The 24,125-nt window shown below is 36.2% G+C and overlaps 1 protein-coding gene across 3 annotated transcripts in view; it reads right to left on the bottom strand.

The window, feature by feature from the left end:
* The window catches only part of SNX24 (sorting nexin 24), an 88,702-nt gene that overhangs the window by 23,466 nt on the left and 41,111 nt on the right, over positions 1-24,125 (bottom strand). For 2 of the 3 annotated variants that reach the window (XR_014951192.1, XM_021546253.3), the window contains exons 2-3: positions 20,019-20,102; positions 13,353-13,457 (exon numbers count right to left, since the gene is read on the bottom strand). Coding sequence is in view for 2 of the 3 variants with exons in the window: in XM_021546253.3 (XP_021401928.1) it covers positions 13,353-13,457; positions 20,019-20,102 (189 nt within the window). In the remaining variant the exon portion in view is untranslated. The remainder of the gene's footprint in view (positions 1-13,352; positions 13,458-20,018; positions 20,103-24,125) is intronic. The other variant, XM_085566462.1, reaches the window with a different exon arrangement.

Raw genomic sequence — 24,125 nt, 5'->3', positions numbered from 1 at the left:
AGCCTCCTACAACACTAAAGGGCAAATTCATCATAAAACCCACTAATCTTTATTTCCAATACTACGAAAAGACCCCAGTATTCTGTGGTAACTTATTCTTAAAGTACCTGTTCTTGTAATTCCAGCAGTTCAAACTGGATAACTAATTCAGGTCACATAATTAAACTTGCCTGAATTTGATTAACTATAAAAAAAATCCCCCTGTAAAGCAGGTAAGCACTACTCCATGGCATTTAAATACAGTATCATTACAGAAACACAAATTGCTTCTAACTGTGACATTATACAACTGATGCTGTTCAAAACTATTAGCACATATCACTGCTTGACCCTGACTGATTCCAAATACACAGAGAAATGTCTGATGGGATAATGTGGAGATGGCTGCTTAAATGCTGTTCATTGCAAGACTGTAGACTCTGAATTCTGTGCATGGTCTTTACTCCTCCATACTCTCCTGTGGTTTTGTGAGTGCTTATCTTATGAGTGTTACAACAGGAACCCTTCCCATTATGTGTGAGAGCTGGATCCCAAAGTGAAAGTGCACTTGAAGATCTGGATGCCTCGACATCTGAAGAAACTAAGAGAGTTTTCACCTGTCCAATTTCCTCATGATTTTTGGGAGATAATCTAAGTATTTTTAAGAAGCCAACATTAAGGGGAAGCTGCTCAGAAGAATAGTTACACAGAATACAACCATGATCTTATGTGTGACTTACCAGCAAAAACACTAAGAAAAATACTGTAAATCACCTGTATTCAAAGTCCTATGTCTGTTACAGAATGTATATTATCATCAGTTCATGAGCTGATATAACATCATACTATCATGGTTATGAATGCTGAATTCCTCTCATGATGATGATATTCCAGAAATAAAAAAATATAAAGCTCAAAAAATTTGAGGATGAACTCTGCCAGTCAGATACACATAACTGAAATGACATTTTCTCAGAAGGTTTTATTGGGAAGGTTATCACTGACCTTTTCATTTTCCTGGAATAGATGTACCCAGTGGGTTGCAACAGCATAAGAAATAAGATTTTTATCCAACCATTTTAAAACTGTAATTCTGCAAAAGTAGACTCCAGCCACATTGCTGCAGTAAAGGCCAGAGATGCACCACACAAACTGATGCTCTTAGCAAGCAGTTTAAAAGTTGTGGCAGCTGGTATATTTGTGCTGTCAATTTACACAAATGATGCCAACATGTAGAGCAGCATTACAATTTACCTAGCCAAGGTAGTTCTATAAAAACTGAGGAAATTAATCTATTTCATGTGCCACCTTCCTGATGGAGTACATTACCCCAAAGCAGAGAATACAAAACAATTATCAACAAGTGAACAAAGTTGTAAAACTTTTTTAAAACATATTTATACTTGGAACCTATAAGTTTTTTCCAGTATCTAAGGTGACAGAGAGGCTTTCTCCTCATGATGATGTGTGTGCTGTCAAAATGCTTTTTCTGTTTTGTCATTAGGAGAACTCACATGCAGAATGCAGAATGATGTTTACACCAGTGGACCAATGCAATTTGGCATGCACAGGCAGCTGGAAGAAACACCCATCCAAAAGGTCTAGATATATAGGAATACAAACCTGCACTAAAAGAGAATCAAAATACAGTGCGTAGGATAAGTCTCTACCAAACACAGGAGTTACTGATTATTAACATAAGCAAAGCAAACTTGCAGATTACTGTGTCTACAAACACAAGTGTTGAAGTATATGCAGGGCTTTCTTATACTTTAGATGCAATTGGAATAAATCTTGTGATGGTTCTGAATTGTATGATCTGTGATTCTCCCAGTCTTTTCTTTCTGTATCACATATGAAATTTTCCTTTGTGCTTAGTGGCTACTCTCAGCTCTGTTTTGTTGCATCAGTGCTTCTTACTGCTTTACATAAAATTTGCATTAATTGATGTTTGTTCAGTCTAACTGTTATACAGAGCTTTGAACTAATTGCTCTCAATTAATCTGTTCCACTCTTTGATAGCTTATTTATCAGATTGGGAAAGATAGATTTAATGGTGCTTGCTGGAAACAAGTTCTTTAATTGGAAATACCTGAGTGCTTAGCTCACTTTGTGCTGTGGCAATTAAGGACAATTTGGAAAAGCGTTTTTCCCCCTACTTGATTAGATATCCAAAGAAGCAGACAAAACAAATGACAACACCACCTAGCAATATTGGTTAAAATAAAAGCCCAGCAACCAAATTACTTACTATGAGAAATGTGAACCATCCCCATCAATTCCAATGCTGTGTTACATTCATTTTGCTGTATCTTTGCCTCCCAAGTAGGTAAATGGCAAAATTTATTTCAAAATGCATAGCTCTATGCCCGCCTCTATACAATTATCCCTTTCCACAAATAAGCCAAATCAACAGAAGAAATTATTTTTCTTGATTAAGCTCCCACATTTCTCTTGGGATGAAACAAAACAAACAAGTAATCTTTCCTTATTTGTTCTCCGAAGAACCTGCATCCCTTAAATGTACAATAACCAGGGTACCTGTGGCAGGCAGTCGGCAGCAATTAGGCTTGTGCTGAAAACGAATGGACTAGAGTCAGAATGCCTAATCTGCTGAGAGTTTCTACAGGAGGGCAAGGTTAGACCAGGAAAATTCCCTTGCTGTGGAAACACTGTTAAAAATTACCACCTGACTTCAGCATAATTAACAAGGTTTGGGAATTTATATGAACTGAGTAATTGAAAAGAATTAGCAAGAGATATATACATTAATCTTTGCCAGTTACAACATGCCTAACAAAATTAATGTTCTACTTCTGCTTCATGCTTTGTTTCTGCAAACTTTTTCACCTATAGAAGAAAAAGTATATTAGATAAAGACAACTATAATTATAAGAAATTAAAAAGAAACTGCACCACAAGCCTCAATTTTTACATCAATATTGAATATTTCCTTATATATAACTCACAGTGTTTATCGGAAATAACCCTGGAAGTTCCTTAATTTAATGTCCATATTTTCAAAGTCTACATGAAAAATGCATATCAGAGTTATACATTTAGGCATCATTCAATAATGTGCATTTGTTTGCAAATGCACCTTCACCGAAATCCAAGCCTATCTCAGTCAAAAAATTCTGCAATGAATGGGTTTAGTAAAATGAGCTTTTCTGCATGTAACTAAATCTATATTATATTTGGACAACAAAGACAATAAACAGGAGGAAAAAAAAGATAATCAATAGTGATGTGGGTAGAGATAGACAATGTTAGAGAAGATAATAAGCATTTGTTATTCTTCTAAGCTACCCATGACCACAGGACCTTCCCCCCTTACTTCACCCTGAAATCCTTCAACATTTTTCAGAAAGGAGTCATCTAAGACTGCATAAATGCCAAGAAAAGGCAGCACAAATAGACACATGGGAATTATACCTAATGCAGGAGTATTGAATTTACTACAGAACCAAAGGAGAAGGCTCACTGACCACCCTGCCACAACCTGAGGAAGACTATTTGCCTCTTCCTCTGCTTACCTCTCTTAGCTACTGATAGACCAGCTCTCATGTTTTGCTTAGCAGTCCTTCTAGCAAAGAATTCTTCTGTTCCTATGCTTCTTCCTTTCAACATCTAAACCAGAAGTTCAAGATTTACTGCTTATTTATTTCAGTATCTTTCTGGTAACCCCCTGTGATTAGTTCCACAGCTTGTTGGGTTTTGTTTGCTTGTGGGTTTTTTTGTTGTTGTTGTTGTTTTTTGATTTTTTTTTTCCCCAGAATGGTCTATGTTAAATGATACAAACAATATTGGACAATAAAGTTATTATGGCACACTAGAATCAAGCTGTAATTCAGCTTCCTTATGTATAAGGATTTATTTAACATTGCTTACACATGTAGCATGATCCTACACTACTTTTTCCCCCAGAAGGAGTTCTTTATCCAGACCACATAACAAATGGTTCAGTTATCCCATATTTTGTTTTCTTCCTCTGGCTTCCAAACACAGGCTGTGCCTTATGTGCAGATTCAAATCCTGATGTAAAAAAATAATTATTAGCTTCTTCATTAACATTTTTCCCCTGCCCTCATGTGCAATTTATAAATGTGTAAAGAATATTAGTGGTGGATCTTCATTCACACAAAGAGTGTATGCAGAAGAATGCTACCAGATGGTATAAGGTCAATGCAATCTAAGTCTAAACTACATTCTAATTTAGTGCTGTATACTACTGAACAACCTTAACAATACTGTAATGAGTGCATTACAGTACTCATGCAATAATAAAATACTCCTTCAGTAGAAAATAAGTTTATCACTTTATTAGCAATCCATTAATTTTATGGACTAATTTTGATGAAAAGGCCCTTAAGATTTAACTTGCTTTGAAGATCCAATTTAAAAAAGCAATAGCCATTTGTATACTTAAATATAAGAATTACCTCATGTAAAACAGCACAGAAAAGGAACTGAAAATGTTTTTAAAATGCTATGGATTGATTAAAAAGATGAGGGAAACCTGAGTCTTTTTACCAAACTTCAGGTTGTGACAAAAAGACTGCAGGAATTACTGCCCCCTCTTTCCCTCTTTATTATAATGGACAAACATTTTTTGACTTCCCTCCCCTTTGCCAAAGAGCTCAACCAAATCTATTAAATATGTATTAAGGAAAAAGAAAATTTACTGCCTACACATCAAATGTGAAGCTGCATTCAGGATAAGGAAGGTGACCACATTTTCTTTCACCACAGCTAAATGAATTAAATATCTTGTATTTTGTATGGATTTAGAAGGAATCGGGACTGTGAGAACAGTCATCAGCAGACTACAAGAGTGTGTTTTTAATACTCCTAGCTCTGTTTCCATAGACTGTGATTTAGATAGAGAACTTAATTTCTTTTTCTCTCCTCTTAAATATTTTCCACTTATTCTGAGCATGTATAGTCATGACAGAGACCATTTCTCACTGTATGGAAATGCATGATTAGTACACTTTGATGTCCATCTTAACTTGGGCAAAAGAATGTAATACAATATTATTATGACACACAGTATAATGAAAAGAGAACAAGCACATAGACAATGGTTTCTAAACCTGTCATACCAACTAACGTGAATTCTATGATTAACTCAGTAAAATTAATTTTGATCAACCCTGACACATAAGAGTAAAATGAGAGAGTTCCTGCAGCACAGTTCTATACAGCAAAATCAAACAGATTATTGAAGATGAAGGAAAAAAATATTAATCATAAATCACAACATAGCACAAGATGAAAAGCAAAAATTTAACTCCTAAACCACAAACCAGCTAATTTTCTGAGCGTGCTTGAAAAATGCTTTAAATAATTCTTCATAAATCTCTACAGACACACACTTTTTAAAAAGGGGTCTTCTTTAAATTATCTACGGAATTATTTTACTTCCCTGTTTTCTTTGGTTTTCTGCTTCTTCTTAACAAATATGAAATTTTGCATGTGTCAGGCACGCCTTTAAAATCCACAGCCATCTAAATCCAGCTATGTATCTTTACCACCAAAGAAACACGTATGCACAACAGCATCTTAAAAAAGCTGGTCACAGCAATGATGGATTTAAGTTATTAACCTATCAAAAAAAGATGGATGGTGGTCTGCTTTTCTTAATCTACATCATCATCTAGATCTATTTAAGGATATGTGGTACACTAACAAACTTAGTTAAGGTTTCGATAAAATCAGTAGAATAATCTGCCCTGTTACATTGAGACTGTATCGATCAATAAAATCACTTGTACTAGGAAAGTACTGTTAAGTACTGACAATCCCAGCCATTAATATTATTTAACACTCTGCTCACAATCTTTAATGAGGACAAAGAACATTTTGTCTTTTTATACTTATCATACCATTGCTTTTCGAACTCCTTACAGGAGCTGTTCAGCCTTGATTACTGCACACTAAATGGAGTTAGAGACGGAAGACACTGATTAATTTTGGATACTGGAGAGAATTTTCAATGTGATTAATAGATGTGGGTGATTAAACAGACTTTCTAGCAAAACATCAGTTAAATCTTATTTCACTGAATCCAACTTTTTTTTTGCAACTTTCTAATGCTAGACTCTTTCTTCTCAGCATATTCTCCTGCACTTAAAATAAAACTGGTTTCCAGAAACAGCAATCAGGAAGATAAGCATCTGTTCTGGACTTGATGGGAATTTTTTTCCTGCAAAAATGCCGATTTGATCTTAAATTAGTTAGAAATAGATCCTAATAATGTATGTGTACACAGGACAAAGGGAAGGACTGCCTCTGCAGAAACCTTTGTGGTGCCTAATGAATGATACAAGGAAGTCAAAGTAATTTCTATTCACTTCTCTCAGACATGGGGAATGGTTAAGCAGAAGCCTAGTGGGAAAAAACCCACAGATTAGGCATACACAGAATGAGGTGGAGAAGAAAAAAAATAAGCCCATATTTTGCACAAAACTTTTATAGCTTAAAATTTCAACCTATGAATTCAGCTTTTAAGTATATAACCAAATTACCTCCCATATATAAAGCATTTGGTCTGAAAAAGCCTTAACAGGTGGCTTTGCACAGTCACATCACCTGCATGCCTCTTCATTATGTATGTATGTATGTATGTATGTATGTATGTATGTATGTATCACTATAGATATATCTCAATTATTCAAATATATCTTCTCAACCACATAGTTAACTCCTTTTTCTTTTTAAATAGTGGCCATGATATATACAGGGCTCAGTTCCTAAAAACACATTAATGTTTAAAGAAATATAATAACAAGCTGGAACACAAGCATGTCTCTAACTGCTTTAAGGATTATAAGAAGATCATTACTTCAGACCAAAGATCTAGCTAGCACTGTATCCTGTATCTCAAAATGGCTATGAATGAATACCAAGGAAGAGTATAAATATGCAAGACTACCATATAAAACATTTTTCTTCAAAACAAAATCAGCTTCAAAAGTTATTTTCAACTAGAGGACCTTCTATGCTTGATATAGGCTGTCCTTCCATACACCTTTCCAACTTTCCAGTTGAACTAACTCAAAATTTTGTGTCTAGAATACCCTTTGGTGAAGGTACACAGGCATGTGGGAACAATTAAATGCTTGATACAGAATGGATTTTTGAAAATATAAAAGAAGAAAAATTGCCATGAATGGATAAATGTGATGAATGAACATGGACAGAATGGATAAATGGAGTGAATGTGAATTGCACAGAAATAAAATTTAAATAGTTGAATGATCGTTGAATATTTCTAAGATCATTTTGCCACTGCATTTTCATAATTAAATAGTAAGCAATTTGATTCATTTTTACTGAGCAAAGACAATAAAATGACCCATAAAAGTGCATGTATCACACACAGAGATCTCAATAATCCTAAACATCTCCAACAGCACCAGTCACCTCAACAGATATTACATATGTAACATCAGAAACTGTTCCACTTAGGAAGCACTTACAGATAAAATCTGATCCTAGAGGTTCATATCAGCTTAGGCCACAATCAAGATCTTCATGTCTTTATATCAAGTCCTAGTTTTTGTTCAGTTCCTTAAATTCTGCTTAAGAGAGCTCAGATAACTTTTACGTACTACCATGGGACCATTTTTACCTCTACTTCAAAGAGAAGACAATGAAAAACTATGTACATCACCAATAATTTCTTTTCCCCAAATAAATTTCTTTTCTGATCCTACTCCTAAAGTTCTGAAGCAGAATTTCAGCTGCAGTTACAGAACAGGTGTTTTTGGCTATTGAAAGGCGAAGTCTAGCAAACACACTATGTGGAGTACTTGCACACTGGCATCAGGAGCCTAGATGCCACATTTTAGAGCAGAGAGCTCTCCAGTCTTTTTGACAATGGACAAGGTTATAAATGGCTGAGTTTTCATTCCTTCTTGTTAGAATAGCGAGAGGTCAACAGAAATTGTATCAATTAAGCAGTGAAGAACTAATGAAACTCCTCACAAGGTGATGGAAAACTCTTCACAATTTGATAAAAAACCCTGAGAAATCACATTAACCCAGCCCTCAGAATGATAGTGAAAAGGGACAATGACCGAAGCTCAAGGAAAGGACAATTCTTATCCCTGGCTGAATATGAAATGCCATATTAGGTCTGAAATGCTCTGCAACAGAGTTTTCAAATCAATAAAAAGAATCCTTCAGAATTTTTTAACTGAATTTAAAACTTTTACAAAGTAATATCACAAAATTAGATCAACTTAAAAGAAAATAGTACAAAAATTTTGTTCATACCCACTATCCAGTCAGGAAAGGTTATTTACTTATTTAAACTTTACCACAAGGAATTTTGTATCAATTCTTATTGTGGTAATTAAAGAAAATCATAGTGGCCTATGAAGAAAAGACACCTTAAGTCAATTTTTCTATATTGACAGTTTGTCCTCTGCAATCTAACTAACTACAGAAAAACACATTTGTCCTCATTTTTTGCAGTTGCAGTTGTTCTCCCAAAAAGAATTTTAAAAAGCAATATAATAATGTGTGGTCTTCTTCTTCACATTTCTGATGAGCTTACTCATAAAGCAACAACATATTATTTATTACATTATTACATTCACTGTTTTCCTAACTCCACCCTGCTGGAAACTAAGACAGCTAAGGAGTATAGAACTGGATTTTAATTTCTTAAGAGAAAAACCGTAACATATATGGTCTTATGTTTTACAGGAAAGATTGGTTGTTAAAATATTTTTAAAGAGATTTGCATTCTGAAGAATACTGAAATATAGGTCAAAGTGCTTCTCAGATCTCCAGATTATTTCCTTAAATGGAAAAAAAAATCTCTAGTCCAGTTTCATAAATGCTATAATTCATTTTTAATATTTGGATTCTGAAACTACTGGAATGTTGAAGTTCATCAAGTCTTCACGTCTTACAGCCAAGGAGCACTTTAACCAATCTTATCTCCAGGAATCAGGACTGTTCTCTTTGTAAAAAGTTTAAGAATAAATAAAAGGCAAGTATGTTTTCTTGACCTCAGCCAAAAGAGAAATATTAGCTCTACATATTAACTCTGGTTAGAGACATATGTACATAGAGACCCTACATATATACAGAGCACTTCAGAAGGTCTACAGCTCTCTGTTTTATATTAGAGCCTTGCTAGTCACAAGAAGAATTTCTTCAGGTCATCCAGACCACATAAAATTAGTTAGTACCCTGAAACTAATAAAAAATATGGGCCTCCTTCAAAATCTCTCCCTATAAGCAAAATATTTCAGTGAAGACTAGCAGTAGCTACCAAGTCTCATGCTGAGATGTGGGTGCTACTTCAAAGTGAATTCTCTTAACGATGCTTGTTATCTTGTTGGACTGATGATATCAGCAAATTATGAAATTTCTTTAGCCCAAGGGGGTTGAAAATATCTATTCCATTGAACTTTAAAAGGCAGACCTGTCAAAGGGCAAGTCCCCGGGGCAGACAGACTGGATGGCAACAACATCCAGTGTCAGCTTACTGGGACAAGGATATGACCTAACTCCAAATGAGCAGGTAGCTACATCAAATTCTTCTCCATTAACAATTCACAGGAAATAAGCACTGTAAAAACTGCTCCTGAAATAGTGTATCATATCAAATGTATTTGTAACAAATACTGATTTGACCCAAAGCAGCTGCAGCTGCTCTGACAGCCAGTTAGGTAAGGTCCCTCCAGTGCCACCCCTCAATGATCAAACTAAGACCCAAACTACCTGTTCACTTGGTCCATCTACAAAATGACTTACTAAATTCAGACACAGTAAAAACTATGGAAGAGGGAGTTTTCAAGTGATTTATATCTTATTTAAATACACATACAAACCAAATTATATTTCTGTATTGCTTTGTGATAACTGGACAGAGGATGAAAAAAAAAACCCAAACCAAACAAACACCATCCAGAAGCTACAATGCTGGTTATCAGCCTGCTTCATCATCTTCCATACTTACCTTCACCTTCTGGTACTTTAAAGCATATACATTCATCTACACTCACTACTGTGAGGAGTCACAGGCTTTCAGAGTAGATCCTTTTGGCACCCTTCTCAAATTATAGGCGCCTTATACAACCAACTGCTTAAAATCCTTACCGTCTACCTTTCTTAAACAAGAAGCTCCTAATGAGGCTCATCAAGAGAATATATTTCTAACCATAAATAAATATTAAGTTCAAATCTTACTGCAGACTAAAACTACTAACGAGAGATTTTTGTGAGCAATAGTGTAACCCAGTGATTTATTTTAGAAAATTAAAATCAAACCACCTTGCTTCTCATCTCTGCTCTACTCTAAGCTACAAGCTCAGATATACAATCAAGTAATTATAAAGTTACTTAATGTACTCAATGGCCACCATAAAGCAGTAAAAGCTGGTTAAGTGCTCTCCTACTGGCAGTAACAGGTGTTTTGAAATTTAAAGGAAACCAAGGGGAGGCCTCATTTTCAACATCCTCAGGAGGGGAAGAGGAGGGGCAGGCACTGATCTCTGTGACAGGACCCAAGGTAATGGCCTCTAAGGAGATTTAGGCTGGATATCAGGAAAAGTTCTTCACCCAGAGGGTGGCTGGGCACTGAACAGGCTCCCCAGGGAAGTGATCATAGCACCAGCCTGAGAGAGCTCAAGTGTTAGGACAGTGCTCTTGGGCACAAGGAGTGACTCTTGAGGCTCTGCTGTGCAGGCCAGGAGTTGGACTCGATGATCCTTGTGGGTCTCTTCCAATGCAGTTTATTCTGTAATTTTTCTTATTTAGCAAAGACTAAATCAGTTCAGTTTAAGTGATTTGTGCTGTAGTTTAACTTCATGCACAGAAACATTTACCATGCTAAGGAGAGTAGCAATAACTTATTTCTTCATACTAATTTGCTTGAATGTTTGGGGCCACAATCTGTCATTCACTTATCTCTGCATCTGTTTCCTCATTAATAAATTAAACATAATCCTTCTTTCCTCTTGTTAGTCAGTTGATTGTTCTCAGTATTCACAAGGACTCTGTAAATATTATTATACATGCAATTGAATTACTAAGCATATTAGTGCTCTAGTCAATTGTTTCACAGTATAAAAAACAAAAGTAGCACATTCCAGTCAAACTTGTAAAATATGTCTTACTTAAAAATAGTGTATGATAAATGATTCTTTCAAAATTCCATTAAAATTTGTCTACTATAACAAGAAAAAGTCCTGACCCAACCTTTCAAAAACAGAAGTGAAATAAGCAGTCTTATACAATTAGCTGCCAGTGGCTACTGATACATTAAAAAATAATAAATAAATACTTTTTATTTTTAATTGTAGCTCACAATTTAATAATACTTCATTTATTTGTATTTTGCTACTCTTCAGAAAGATATAATGAAATGTTTCTGAGCTCGTCTCCATCCACTCCAAGAAACAATCAACCTGTGTTTAAAGGATTTAAAAGGGCAGTTTCATCATGAAAAGGTCACAAAAAGTAAAGTACTGGCAACTGCAGCAACTTCTGTCTTAGACAGGAATGTCTTGCTTTCCTTTCTATGTAATAGACAGTGATTCTACTACCCTCATTTCATGTCAATATTTTTATCTGCATTTAATTACAGACAACTACTTAATTAAAAATATCTCAAGAACCCAATATGTACCTTGTCAGTCAGGTACAGGTCTGTATTCCATGGCCATCTGCTAAAACAAATTAATTGAACATTACATCTGTGTAATAGCTCAGTATTGGCATATGGTTCTGGCTGGTTTTATCAAAAACAATTAATGACTGGCATATCTTCATAAAAGTTTATCAGCTGCACAAATGTCTGGCTACAAGCACCAACACTGACTAGTGAAATTAGTAGCCAAACAACTCCTACAGATAAACTGTCAGTAGTACCATCTGAAAACATGTTTGCAATATTTTACATACATGGCGTTAAATAAAAAACTGATCATGTCTTCTGAAATTGTAGTATATTTCTACACTGTGCTTTGGCAAATGCTTGGCACTATTAAAAAATGTCTCATAACTGAAGTGCCTTACTACCAAATTTTCATTGTCTAGAACCAGGCTCTAATTAACTTAGAAGTTAAAATTTTACTGACTAATTCTGCATTCTATTAGTGGAAACAGAAATTAATTACTTTGACAAAAGCATTAACAACTTTTTTTCTTGTTTAAATTAGTATGCACATTAGTATGGATATAACTTAGAGGCTTGTCATGTTTTAAACAGATGATGCCCGGTAGTCCCTTCCAACCGAAACCATTGCATGTTTCTAAGACAGCCAACAGCAATAGACTAGAGGAAAAGTTAATTAAACGTGCAAGACTACAAAAGAACAAGAAATAACTAACTCTTCCAGTAGAGGGAGATGTTCTTTTACAGTTTATCAGCAATTAAAAGTGATAGCCAGATTACTTTTCTACCTTTTTAATGAAATAAACTGCTTTAGACTTAACTGGTACATGTGCCTTGGTAGTGATTATGTCCAAAATAAAGTTGTATGGGAATCAGAAAAAACAAAAATTCACTGCAAGTGGCCAATGTGAGTAAAAATAGAAGACTGTTAGTCTTGCCTTCATTCCAAAACAATTATTTTTTGACACATTATTTCTATGAACCCCTTCAGTAAAACAGCACTTGCATGAGCATAGCTGAAAGTGCATTGAACTCAGAACATGTTTAAAGGAACACCTTAATCTGGATTTGTCACTAGAAAAACAACTGTGAATGTACACCATGGAACTTTTTTAAAGCAATCATGGTGACAATAGAAATTTCGTTAATTAAAAATAAATAGGATTTATTCCTGATATATTTAAGTGTCTATACAACTGCATCATTCCTGAAGACTCCTTTTATTGTCTTGATCAAAATCATGACCCATCCAGGTAGAACCTAAGACTTAAGGCAAATGTCCAAACCAACAGAGATGAATATGAGATGACAGGTGCCTATTTCAGCTAGAGGTACAATTAATATACAGGTATGTATAGAAGAGTGGTATGAATTTGATGAGCTGATGCTTCCCTAGTCTGTCTAAATAGAGGTGAGCTAAATAAAGTCTTCTTATAGTTTTTCTGCAACACTTTTGATCAGCATAGTCAGAACAACTTTGGAAAGAATAACATTATTTTCCCCATTTTAGACAGAAGAAAATGAAGACAGCCTTTGGAAACTCAGGGAAAAAATGCAAAAAAGCCTGCATTTCTAGCTGGTAGGTCTGCTAAGTGAACAGAAATCACTGCTGCTGGTAAGTTCACAGGTCACTTCCCACCTCTAAAATTGCCTATCAGTAAAACGCTACACTTCATACTTTCTAATGCTGTGGAAATAGATGCTGCTTTCACCAGTCTGCAAGAAGACACACCTGCAAGTACAACTCCAAGCCTTGTCGTCGCTGCTCCAGGACCTTGGGGACCCAGTTTCTCACGTGCTTTGAAGGAATCTCTGGTGTTCTTATGAACTTCTTGAGCTGCAAGGAAAAAAAAAAAAAAGCATAAAAACCTATGCATTAGGGACAACAGCATGGAAATGAAGTTACTTACAATTCATCTCCCTGAAATAATAGCAGATGTCATACCTACAGAATGTGGTTAAAAATCCTCGCATCCAGTTATCCTGGACAGTAAAATGCAACCATACTAACAATTTTTTGAAAATAATAGCCTGAAAATAAAATGGCAACCACTACATATGAATATTTGAAATTGGATTTTCCCATTAGTCTGTCTGGGACAATACCTCATAACATTACCACGACATAACCAGAAATTACCCTGCTAAGTGCCGTGAACACATAATGATGGTTTTTAACTCCAGACTTAAGCAATTATGAACAGGTGTGAAAACTACAGGGAGGAGTGCTAACCATTTCTCTAGAGAGCTGGCAATCAAAAGAGTGAAATATTGATGCTCTCAAAGTGTACCAACAGATTGACAGTCTGTGTTTAATATCTTACACAGAGAAATAGCAAGATTGTCACTAATTATATTTCAAAGAGAAGTCCGTAACTATTCCTCTAAAGATTCCCACAGGAAATCTTATACATGTATCTACATAGATCTATATATAAAGTGTATCTATATACACACATACCTCGTATATATATATATATTTTTATATATGCATACATATGATTATATATAGATAGATGAAAATATGCACCTGACAACACAAAAAGTCCTCTTGCTGGAGCAACATATATTTTTTTAATCAAAAAATATTAATGTTTTCCTCAAAACTACAGAGCAAAAATAATAACTGAAATAGACTCCATTGCATTTTAATAGAAGGTGGCATTCCTTCTGTTGGATATTGTCTCTGAGTAAATCTGAAGCAAAGAATGCAAGGAAAAAAACTCAAAATTGACATTGACATGCATACCCATGGGAGACTGAGCATTTACATTTCATCTTTGAGCTTGCTGGGATGTCACTACAGGAAAAAGCAGTAGCAACGTATCAACGTCTCTGAAATCACAAGTATCAAAGCTGCAGCTGGGAAACCTCAAATGCTCTGGAAACATTTTGCAACTTCTTTATTTCTTAACAGTGCTAAATTAAAATTAAATGTGAAGTGAGAAAAACAACACTCGAAAATAAAAGTCCAAACCCAGCCACATTTACTAATTGATATTAAAACCAGAATACAACCTCCCATTTTTCCCTCCAAATTGATTGGGGATGTTGAAGAAACTACGGTCACCACTGTTGCCAACTATGACAGAATCTGCAAGCAAGCAACAAATGATAATGCTCCAGATGAGCGCAGACAAATCTGAAACTATACAAACATCCATCAAGACCTAGCTGCTTACAAAATAAATACTCTGTGGCTGGTAACTCAGCTGATGATTAACAATCCCCTTGTGCTCTGTGGCCCTGTTACATATAAAACATCCAAAACCCAACTATTTAATGTGCTGGTATAGATTCTGGTTCTAAGTTTGAAGTCACATTATACAGACATACAAAAGATACATGAAAAGCCCACTTTCTTATGCTTACAATAATCTAGTCATATATATTGCTATAAATTATTATAACAATATCAAGGAGTATTAAGCAAAACTACATATGCATTATCTGTATTGCTTTAGACTTGTCCCAACACAAAATAAAACATATTTGAGGACTATTACTGCCCATAGTACCTTCCTGTCTGTGACACTGACTTAAAACCTATTGACATACTGTAGTCTCTACTTCTTGAAAGACTTAAAGATGGTGAACATTATCAAGTAACGAGTTATTTGTCCAATAAGAAAACATGATGTAGAGTATACGCTAGTTATTCCAAATTTATAGACAACTTGCAAAACAAGATGTTTTACACTTCAGATTTTTGGAAATTTCACTGCAGTAGTTTTAATACTGTGACCTTCTAGCAATATTGTACTTAAAAAGAGCTACCAATATTTATTAACATATAGGGAAAGAAGTATAAAAAGATATTTGGGAATAAAAGTGAACAAATGGTTGTATTTTAAACTATGTTATATACCTATAAATAATTCAATTTTTGCTAAAAAACTTTCCACACCAGAATAATAAAACTTTTGTTCAGACTTATATACAATACTATAATGGGAATGCTGCATAGCCTGACAGGAAAGGCTTGCTGCTCATAATCAGGGCAAAGCATAATGGTCTATGCAAACTATTTCACAGTAGCTAATATCTGTGGGTCGTTTCTGTGAGAAGAATCAATTGTATTCCTGATGTAACATGGAAATATTGAAAATATTTTAAACCTTTTCCACTACCGCCAGATTGCACAGGAAGTCGGGCTTTACTCTTTTACACAACTGGAATCCATGAAAGATCGAACCCAAGACAGAAATCTAGACATGTTCTTGGAAACAGCTTTGTTTAAAAAATACAATTAATCAAAACATTAATTGGCATTCTGATGAAAAAATAATGTCTTATATGAGCAACAGTCCTCCTTCCTCCACACAGTGCCAGCAAGGCACACTGTGCCCCAGTGAAAGGCACAATCTCCCTATCAGTCTTCACGTCCATTGTCTACCACGGATGTTCTCTACAGAAGCTCTGTTTCTCCTACACTCTACAGACACCTCCAACACTAAGGGCACCTAGAATATGCAGCAAGTCTAAAGAGACCTGCCATGTACTCAGAGGAATTTAGAATGAAATATACATTTTAAATTAAAGGGGAAGAGAGGAAGATAAATACCATATTGGCATGCTGATAGCAAACTGATGCAAATACTTTCTCTAGGATTTCTGTAACACTGAAAGCACTATGGTTCACACTATGAGCTGTTCAACAATATTAACAAAAATTTTACAATTTCAAAAAATAAGACTTATTAAAAAGGTATATTGTGACCAAAATATGCTATAAGTTTTGCATCTGTGCTGTGAATAATTAAAGAAACAGCAAGTGAATGAGAAAATTAAACAAATTGAAACATGGTGCAAAGTGCCTGGTTAGAATATCTGTTTTTCAGATTTGTTTATTTTTCTGCTATTTTCTGCAGAGAGAGAAAGGGGCATCATTTATGGTTTTTCTGGTGTTGTAAGAAATCTCTGCAAAATGAGTTATTGCAGTGAAAATGGTGCACAAGAAGACAAATGAGTGAGATGGCAGTCATCCATTACTTTTATATGGAGTAATTGTGCAGCTCCAGAAATTACAGTGAAGTTAAACCTGCTGTCCCATCTCTCTGGACAGCTAGGAGAAGGCCAGTTATGTGATGTGGACCCTCCACCAGTTCTGCTACCTGTCCATCATGTGATGGGCTGAGGACAACCCAAGTAGTCCCTCTGCAAGAGGAGTATCCTGTCAGTCTTGCAATCATTTCAGCTGAACAATGACTGGAGGATGTCACCACACCCCCTATGAATCATCCACCAGGTGGGAGTGGATCTGGGCCATCCAGCTGCCCAGGACCTCCATCATTCTGGAGCACCACAAAGGTGGGCTTCAAGAAGGAATGCTCAGGTGTCTTGTGGGTAGCATCCAGCCTCTGTGTGCTCACTATACTGCTTTCAGAACCATGCTATGCTCCTCTAGACACTGCAACCATGGATCCACCAGGGGATGGCAATATTTGGCAACAGTGTTGGATGAGCCATGGTGGAAGACACCATCAGAACTATCCCAACCAAAGGATGAATGCAGAGCTGCTGGGCTGGATGCTGGGAGTGTCCCTCCAAAACTGCATAGTGACATTCATGCAGCAGCACGTGTGTGTCACTGTGCAATGCAGCAACAGAAAGGCCAACTCCTCCCCTGCTGCTCGTGGGGATCCTGGCAGCCACCCCTCAACTCCCATTGCCATCAGATAAGGCTGTGCCCAGGGCTGCAACTTCCAGAGGCAAAGTAAATGCTCCCTTGAAGGGTCACAGCAACTCCTGAAGAGAAGGGAAAGAGACCCACAAGGCCCCTCCACCAAAGAACCCAGCACCACGTCAGTGATGTTGGAAGGTGCCTTGGAACATGGCTAAAGCAGGATTTGGCATCAGCTGTGGCATGTGCCAGCCCTCAAAAGCTCCCAGCCCCAACTGCTGAAATAAAATAAATGCACAAATCTATAGGAGAAGCCTCAGTGTTATTAGCAGTATAGATTCTATCCTCACTCTTTTTTGCATTTTTACTAGGTAGGATGGAATGTTAATCCTGATGGGTCCTTCTACTTGTGCCAGGTACTGCATCATTGTTCCTCTACAGGCAAGCACTGGCCTACTCCATGCCTGCATCTTTGCAGCTGATCTGGGACACGTGTTTCTAGATGGGGGTCTCCCGAGCCAGCCCCTGACCCACTGCCTGCTTCCTCTTCTCTGTACCTTCTGCTCCATGTCCCTGGGCTCTGCTCTCCTACCAGCCTGCACTGTGGGGTGCAGCCTCCCTATAGTGGTGCCCAAATCTTTCCTCTTGCCTGGAGTCACAGTTTGGTGCTTCTCTCTACATCATGCCAGAGTCATACACTGCCACAGCAGGAGCCTAAGAAGGGCAAGTACAAAGTCCTGCCCCTGTGAAGGGACAGCTGCACATGGGACGGCTCCCTAAATGGTGAACAGCCTGGGAAAGGCTTCTACCCACAACCACAGGCTTTCTTCTCCCTTTTTCAGATCCAGCCTTGGTGCTGGCTTTTCTTCTCTGCTTGCAAAGGACCCATCTATAGTTGCTCAGCAGATAGATGCCAGGTGGCTGAGGAGTTTGCTTGGTTTGGAGAAAAGTATGATGAGGGGTGATCTCATTACTTCGTGAGGAGGGGAAGTAGAGCAGGAGGTACTTCTCCCTGGGATCCAGTAACAAGACATGTGGGAGTGGCTCATAGCTATGCCAGGTAAGGTTTGGAGTGAACAACAGGAAACATTTCTTTACCAAGAGGGTGATCCAACACCAAAACGGGCTTCCTCAAGAGGTGGTGGATGTCCCAGGCCTGTCAGGGACATTTGAACAATGCTGTTATTTCTGGTCTTCCCTGAATTGCTTAGGCAGTTTGACTATACAATTGTTGTACACCTTTTCCAATTGAAAATATTCAGTTCTATTTCTAATTCTAATTCTGTACCACATTGCATTACACAATACTATACTATTCTAAAAATAGGAGACTGCCTGCTTGGATAGGGTACATTTTAAGGATATAAATCCTGATTTTTCCCTCTTAATGTTTCCTAGCCTATTTCACTGTATAAACTCTATTCATCTACTTTACCTTCAACTGCAGTATTGTTCTCAGAATCATTCTCAGAATTATTCTCAGACAAAGCACTCATATATTGCAAGGTTTAGTGGTGGGTGAGTGAGTTATTTTACTGTTTCTGATACTGTTGCTTATTTGGTTTCATATTTAATATGAACATAAGGATGATAGTATCTGAGACATATCTGCAGTAAAACAATAAACAAGAAAATAAGTATTAATAAGTGGCAGATAATACCATTACTGAGGCAAGAAGCACTTAAGCATCTTAATTATGGTGCAGTAAAGCAAATGGGTCTTGTTTTTATACTTTGATGGGTCAATAGTTGCCTTTTGCTCAGACAAGTTTGCTTAAATCTATACTTACAAGCCTGGCAAAATCATCCTCAGGTTAATGCTTCTTTCCTGAGCTAATTCAGGACCACCAGCAAACACACTGGTGAAACTAAACTCCTCCAACATTGCACTGACAGGAGCTGTAAATACCCATGCTGGTCTCTTGTTTGCAGAGGAAGCTTTTCTACAATGAAGACCAGCAGCATCAGTCAAAGTAGCTGATTGTGCCCACACTCCACTGCCACTCAGACCTACAAAACAAGAGACATTTAGTTGACCCAGATCCTGGGACTGAAACTCTTCAGTACAGTCCCACTGCTGGTAATGGGCTGCAATGCTCCTCCAGAATTCTCCTTCACAAAAAAATAAAGCTTGCCTTTCAGCAGCACAACTGCACAGCAGCCTTTCAGTTCAGTTTGGAGAGAAAAATTCATATTTTAACATACTTTAACAATGGTCAAAGTAATTTAAAGAAGTATTAGTGGATAACCAGCCTTGAAAGTACCGAGCTCCCTTCTATATATTACTAAGATGATTCAGTAGACAAGCTTAGCAGATATTTTATGTTACTTTAATTGAGATGCTTTACTCAGTCACTTTCTTATCTGGTTTCCTCATGTACAAAAGTTGTTTCCTCATCTTTACATATGGCAGGTTAGCAATAAAATTTAGAGAACTAACAAATTAATTGCCTAACTGGGAAAAAACCCACTCTAAACCCATGTGGTTTGCATGGAACTTATTTTGTGACTTTGTAAGAAGACAAAATTATACTAGACAGCATTTTAGCCATACAGCATTTAAATAACAATCAAAAAGAAAAGGAGACTTAGTAACAAAAGTTATTAACTAAGTCCCTTCTACAAAACAAAAAGAAATTGAGTTAGTTAGGAATTAATTTCCAGAGGCATGAATCACAGGATGTATTTAAGATAAACCATGATAAACAATTACAAGAGAGAAGAAAACATCACTGAGGCAAAAAAAGCTACTATTATAAAGAAAAAGATCAGTACCTTTTTATGAAGTGCATGGAATTCACTATACCTCTTCTCCACAAAATGTTTCCTTCCACTCACCAGCACTTCTATTTTAAAGACCTGAAAATTATAAATAATAAAAAAGAGGGTAATGTTACTTGCAAAAAACAGTTCAGTGACAAGGGTTTGTTTGCACATTTTACTACAGTCATCCTTCTAAGTAGTTCCAAAAAAACCTATGTGCCCCATGAGTTGCAGAAGTACAACAGTGAGTAATGGTAAATATGGCTGAATCTTCTGTTAAACTGTTAGTTCAACAAACATATAAAAAACAGCTTATAAAAACAGCTTAAGCATGGACCATATGCTTTACATTAAAAACTAAGCATTAAAATATCTCCTTTCAGAAAGATGCACATGCTTTGAACTAATCAAAATAAAAAGGAATGGTAGGAGCAGGAAAAAAAAAAAAAAACAGGGAGAAAACAGGGAGGAAAAAAAAAATAGAGTTTAATTATTTTCCCCTTCTTACAATGCAGAGTACTAATACATTCACACATGTTCAGTAAGACCTGGACAATATATGCATTATGTTATGCATGGAAATAGAGAAATAAATGTAAATGCTATAGCCTAGGCTAATTTCCTCCCAACCTACAAATTCATCTGTAGTGTCAATTGAACTTGTGCTATGTACATTCTATGAAAAAACAAAACAAAATGCACACATAGCAGATGTTTGTTTTCTTTGTATGATACATGTGACAGCTTTTGTTGCTGCCTCTGGAAGGTTGAAAGGCCAGGAGAAGCAACTCTCTGGATCCACTAATTAGTAGTCACTAACATGACATTTTCTTGATTCTCAGGTCAGCGGGTCAGTTTTGAGGGCAAGTGACGAGAAATATTTTGAGGTACTCAAGAAAATATGGTCTATTAAATGGAGACAAAATTGGCAGAGAAGTAATACAGAAAAGGTGCCTGTTCTATCCAGGAGTTCTTTGTTTTCTGTTTTGCCCAGAAAATGCTGGAAATAATTATCTTCAGGACAATGAGAAACAATGTTCAGCACAGATGATCACATCAAGACCCAAAACTTAGCCAAATAAAATGTTCTTTGAAATAAATTTGCAAATAGTGTTTATGCCTGAATGCAGAAAAAAGGGTTTTCCGTCACAACATGCCCAGCTAACGTTGATCAGTGCAAACACTGACATATCATACTAGATAAACACTTTCTATTGTCCACTAGAACCTGCCTTTCAAACAGGACAAAATGCTATGGTTTCCACTGGCTAACCAAACAACATTAAAAACAGACAGCATTTTATTTAATCCAGACTGAAATGCTTCAACCTTTGTTTGAATGCAGTATGGATAGGACCACAGTCATTACACCAATATTTACATTAACAAACTTTGTTTGGGTTGCTGTAATAACCTGTGCTACATTCTGCATCTTTGAATAGGCCTGTGTCTGTGTCCTAACAGTATGAGCAGATGATCTTATTTGGGTGCACTGATTTCTCACGCTACACCTCCCCCCCTTCCCCCCACCCCTATCTATTTGGACTACTCTGGAAGAACAGCCAGTGGCTATTAAACAATTTTCCTACACACATGAAAAAAATCCAAGGCACCCTACAACTTTAAGTTCAGAGTTGTAAAGAGTATCATATGAAAAGGAAAATCAATGTAGATACTTTGCTTTATTTAAGACTTAACATAATAACTAAATGAGAGAAAAATTTACATTTAATATTCTACACACTACATGAAAGATACAGTTCTGCAAGGAGCCATCTGTTTTGGATTGCACAAGAACAAAGGCATTTTAAGGATTATTTGTTGGAAGGAATGGATAACAAAATATGAAAGTAGTTTATTGAAAAGTGATCATGGGTCTCTGGCTAAGGTGTTGCAACAGTTTTGTATTTACTTGGTATTAAATCTCAAGAAGTTACGAGGAACTTATAACATCCACTTACACCTCAGTCAGCTAAAAGCCACTCACCACTTTAAGTTTAACACTTCTGTTGGCTACAGGATTTGCCAGGCAATTTGGAGAAGTTTAAGGGACTCCTGCCTCAGCTATAAGCACTCCCATGGCAGGTAACTTTCTTGCAAATCACAGGTTGGCATGTGCAGTTCCATTTTTATTTTATTCATATGTGTGTCTTCAGAGAAGTATCTGTCCCTTGAAATCTACACAATTGTCTTTTCATAATGGAGAACATTTGGATTTATATGAAATGAAATACAGATCCCTATGTGGACCTTCTTTTCAAAGCATGTACCTGTTTTGTTCTATGTTTCATCATGGGTTAAGGAACCACTTAAATGATTTCAGAACACCAAAAACGATGCTACATTTATTCTTCCTCCTGTTTTAGTAACAGTTTTACTAAGTTTCATAATTTTTGCTATCATGACATTGAACAATATATTTGACTGTTACTTTCACAGAAGGTGAAAGAGAGAAGCATAGCTTAGCATGTTAAGTAATGTTATTTCAAAATACAGACAGACCCTTATACCCTCAACTCCTTCCACCAATGTAAAGGCTTTAACTTGCCCTTCACCACCAGAGGCCTCAGATCCAGCTTTAGGAGACACCTAAAATTTACAAAGCCAACAACAACTCTGAAATGCTTGAAAACAAAACACTGTTTGAAAACAAAAATGTGCAAATGATGTTTCTAATCTACTTGCTGTAGCTCCTAGACTACAGAAATATAAAGAAATTTGTGATAAATAAGTGGATAACCCAAACCCAGAAATATTTTTGCTTCATTTAAATCTAAATATTAAACTGTAAAGTAACTTGTAATGCAGAAAAACTTGTACGATTGTATGACTTTACCCAGACTGCCTAAGTTCCAAGTTTGCCTCCTCACTATTTACCAGATCGTACTTCACAATAGCAAACTAAAACATATAAATTAGTTTCTGTGACACTATTTCATAAAATGACATGGCTTTGTGTGAAAGACAAAAAATACGTTTAGTTGAGAGAGAGAGACAGGATCTCTTAATGGATAAAAAATAGCTATAAGCAAATCTTGCACACAGTTAACTGTGCAATTGCAGGCCCTGGCAGAAAAACAATATAAGGAAACTGGTGAACGTAGATGAAAGTGCCAAAATAAAGACAGAAGAACTATGGGGAGAAACTTGCAACAGGGCTAGGAAATTACTTTTCTAATAAAAATATTCATGTTCCTTGAACAGATAACTCTGAAAAAATACATTACTTTTTATAAGTGACAGATAGTTAAATGAAAAATGCAAGAATTAATTGCTGAATTAATCAAGCAAAATACTTTTCCCATAGTCATTGAAATACCAGAAATTACACTGCACTGAACGATTTGCAGTTCACCCTGACTAGGACACAAGGGACCACAGATTTTAAGACACCAATTAGAAAATTCCATGTGTACTTTGAAACTAGAAACATCTCACTGTTCTTGGCTGCTGCCACAATAGTTATCAGCAATGTCTGCATACAGCTAGAAGATCATTACCCATTAAAAGCATTCTTCCAACAGTCTTTAACACACATTAACAATGTACGGGGCAAAAATCTCTGTATTGGATATCAGTATGAATAATGTTGATTTCTTAAACTAGAAGAAGTCTGCCACTGTAATTCATAACCATCAACCTTGTGATGAAAATTAAAAAACAACAACAAAAAAAAGAATTCCTAAGGTCTTTGTTAATAAAATAGTAAAAACTTTCAGGTCTGAGTATAAAACAAATTTACACATCATTTTTTTTCCTCTTCACTTTGTTCCAATTATATGGATTATATTCAGATCCTGGAAACCATTTTCTTTTCTTATTGTTAGCAACTATGCCTGATTTTGCCATTTTCCTGAATGTATCAGTTTCTGATCATTATCAAACCTCTAAATGAATGGTCCTTTTTCAATACTGTCAAGAAGAACATATACATTTCGCTTGTTGTTGCAGAAACTTTACAGTCCTACATAGCAACTAAAGTGGATTATATATGGGCAAAAAATTGGTACTGTATCACTGTGAATTTCGAAGACAGAAAGCACAAATGGAAGAAAACAGGAATTAATAAGACATTCAAAAACTGCCCAAGGTGCCCACAAGTGCATATCATGTATTGTG

Source organism: Lonchura striata, chromosome Z (assembly GCF_050655825.1).
Source record: "Lonchura striata isolate lonStrDom1 chromosome Z, ASM5065582v1, whole genome shotgun sequence".
In the NCBI taxonomy this organism is placed as follows: Eukaryota; Metazoa; Chordata; class Aves; order Passeriformes; family Estrildidae; genus Lonchura; species Lonchura striata.
The sequence above is the reverse complement of the archived record's forward strand: the minus strand, read 5'-3'. Positions and strand labels throughout refer to the sequence as shown.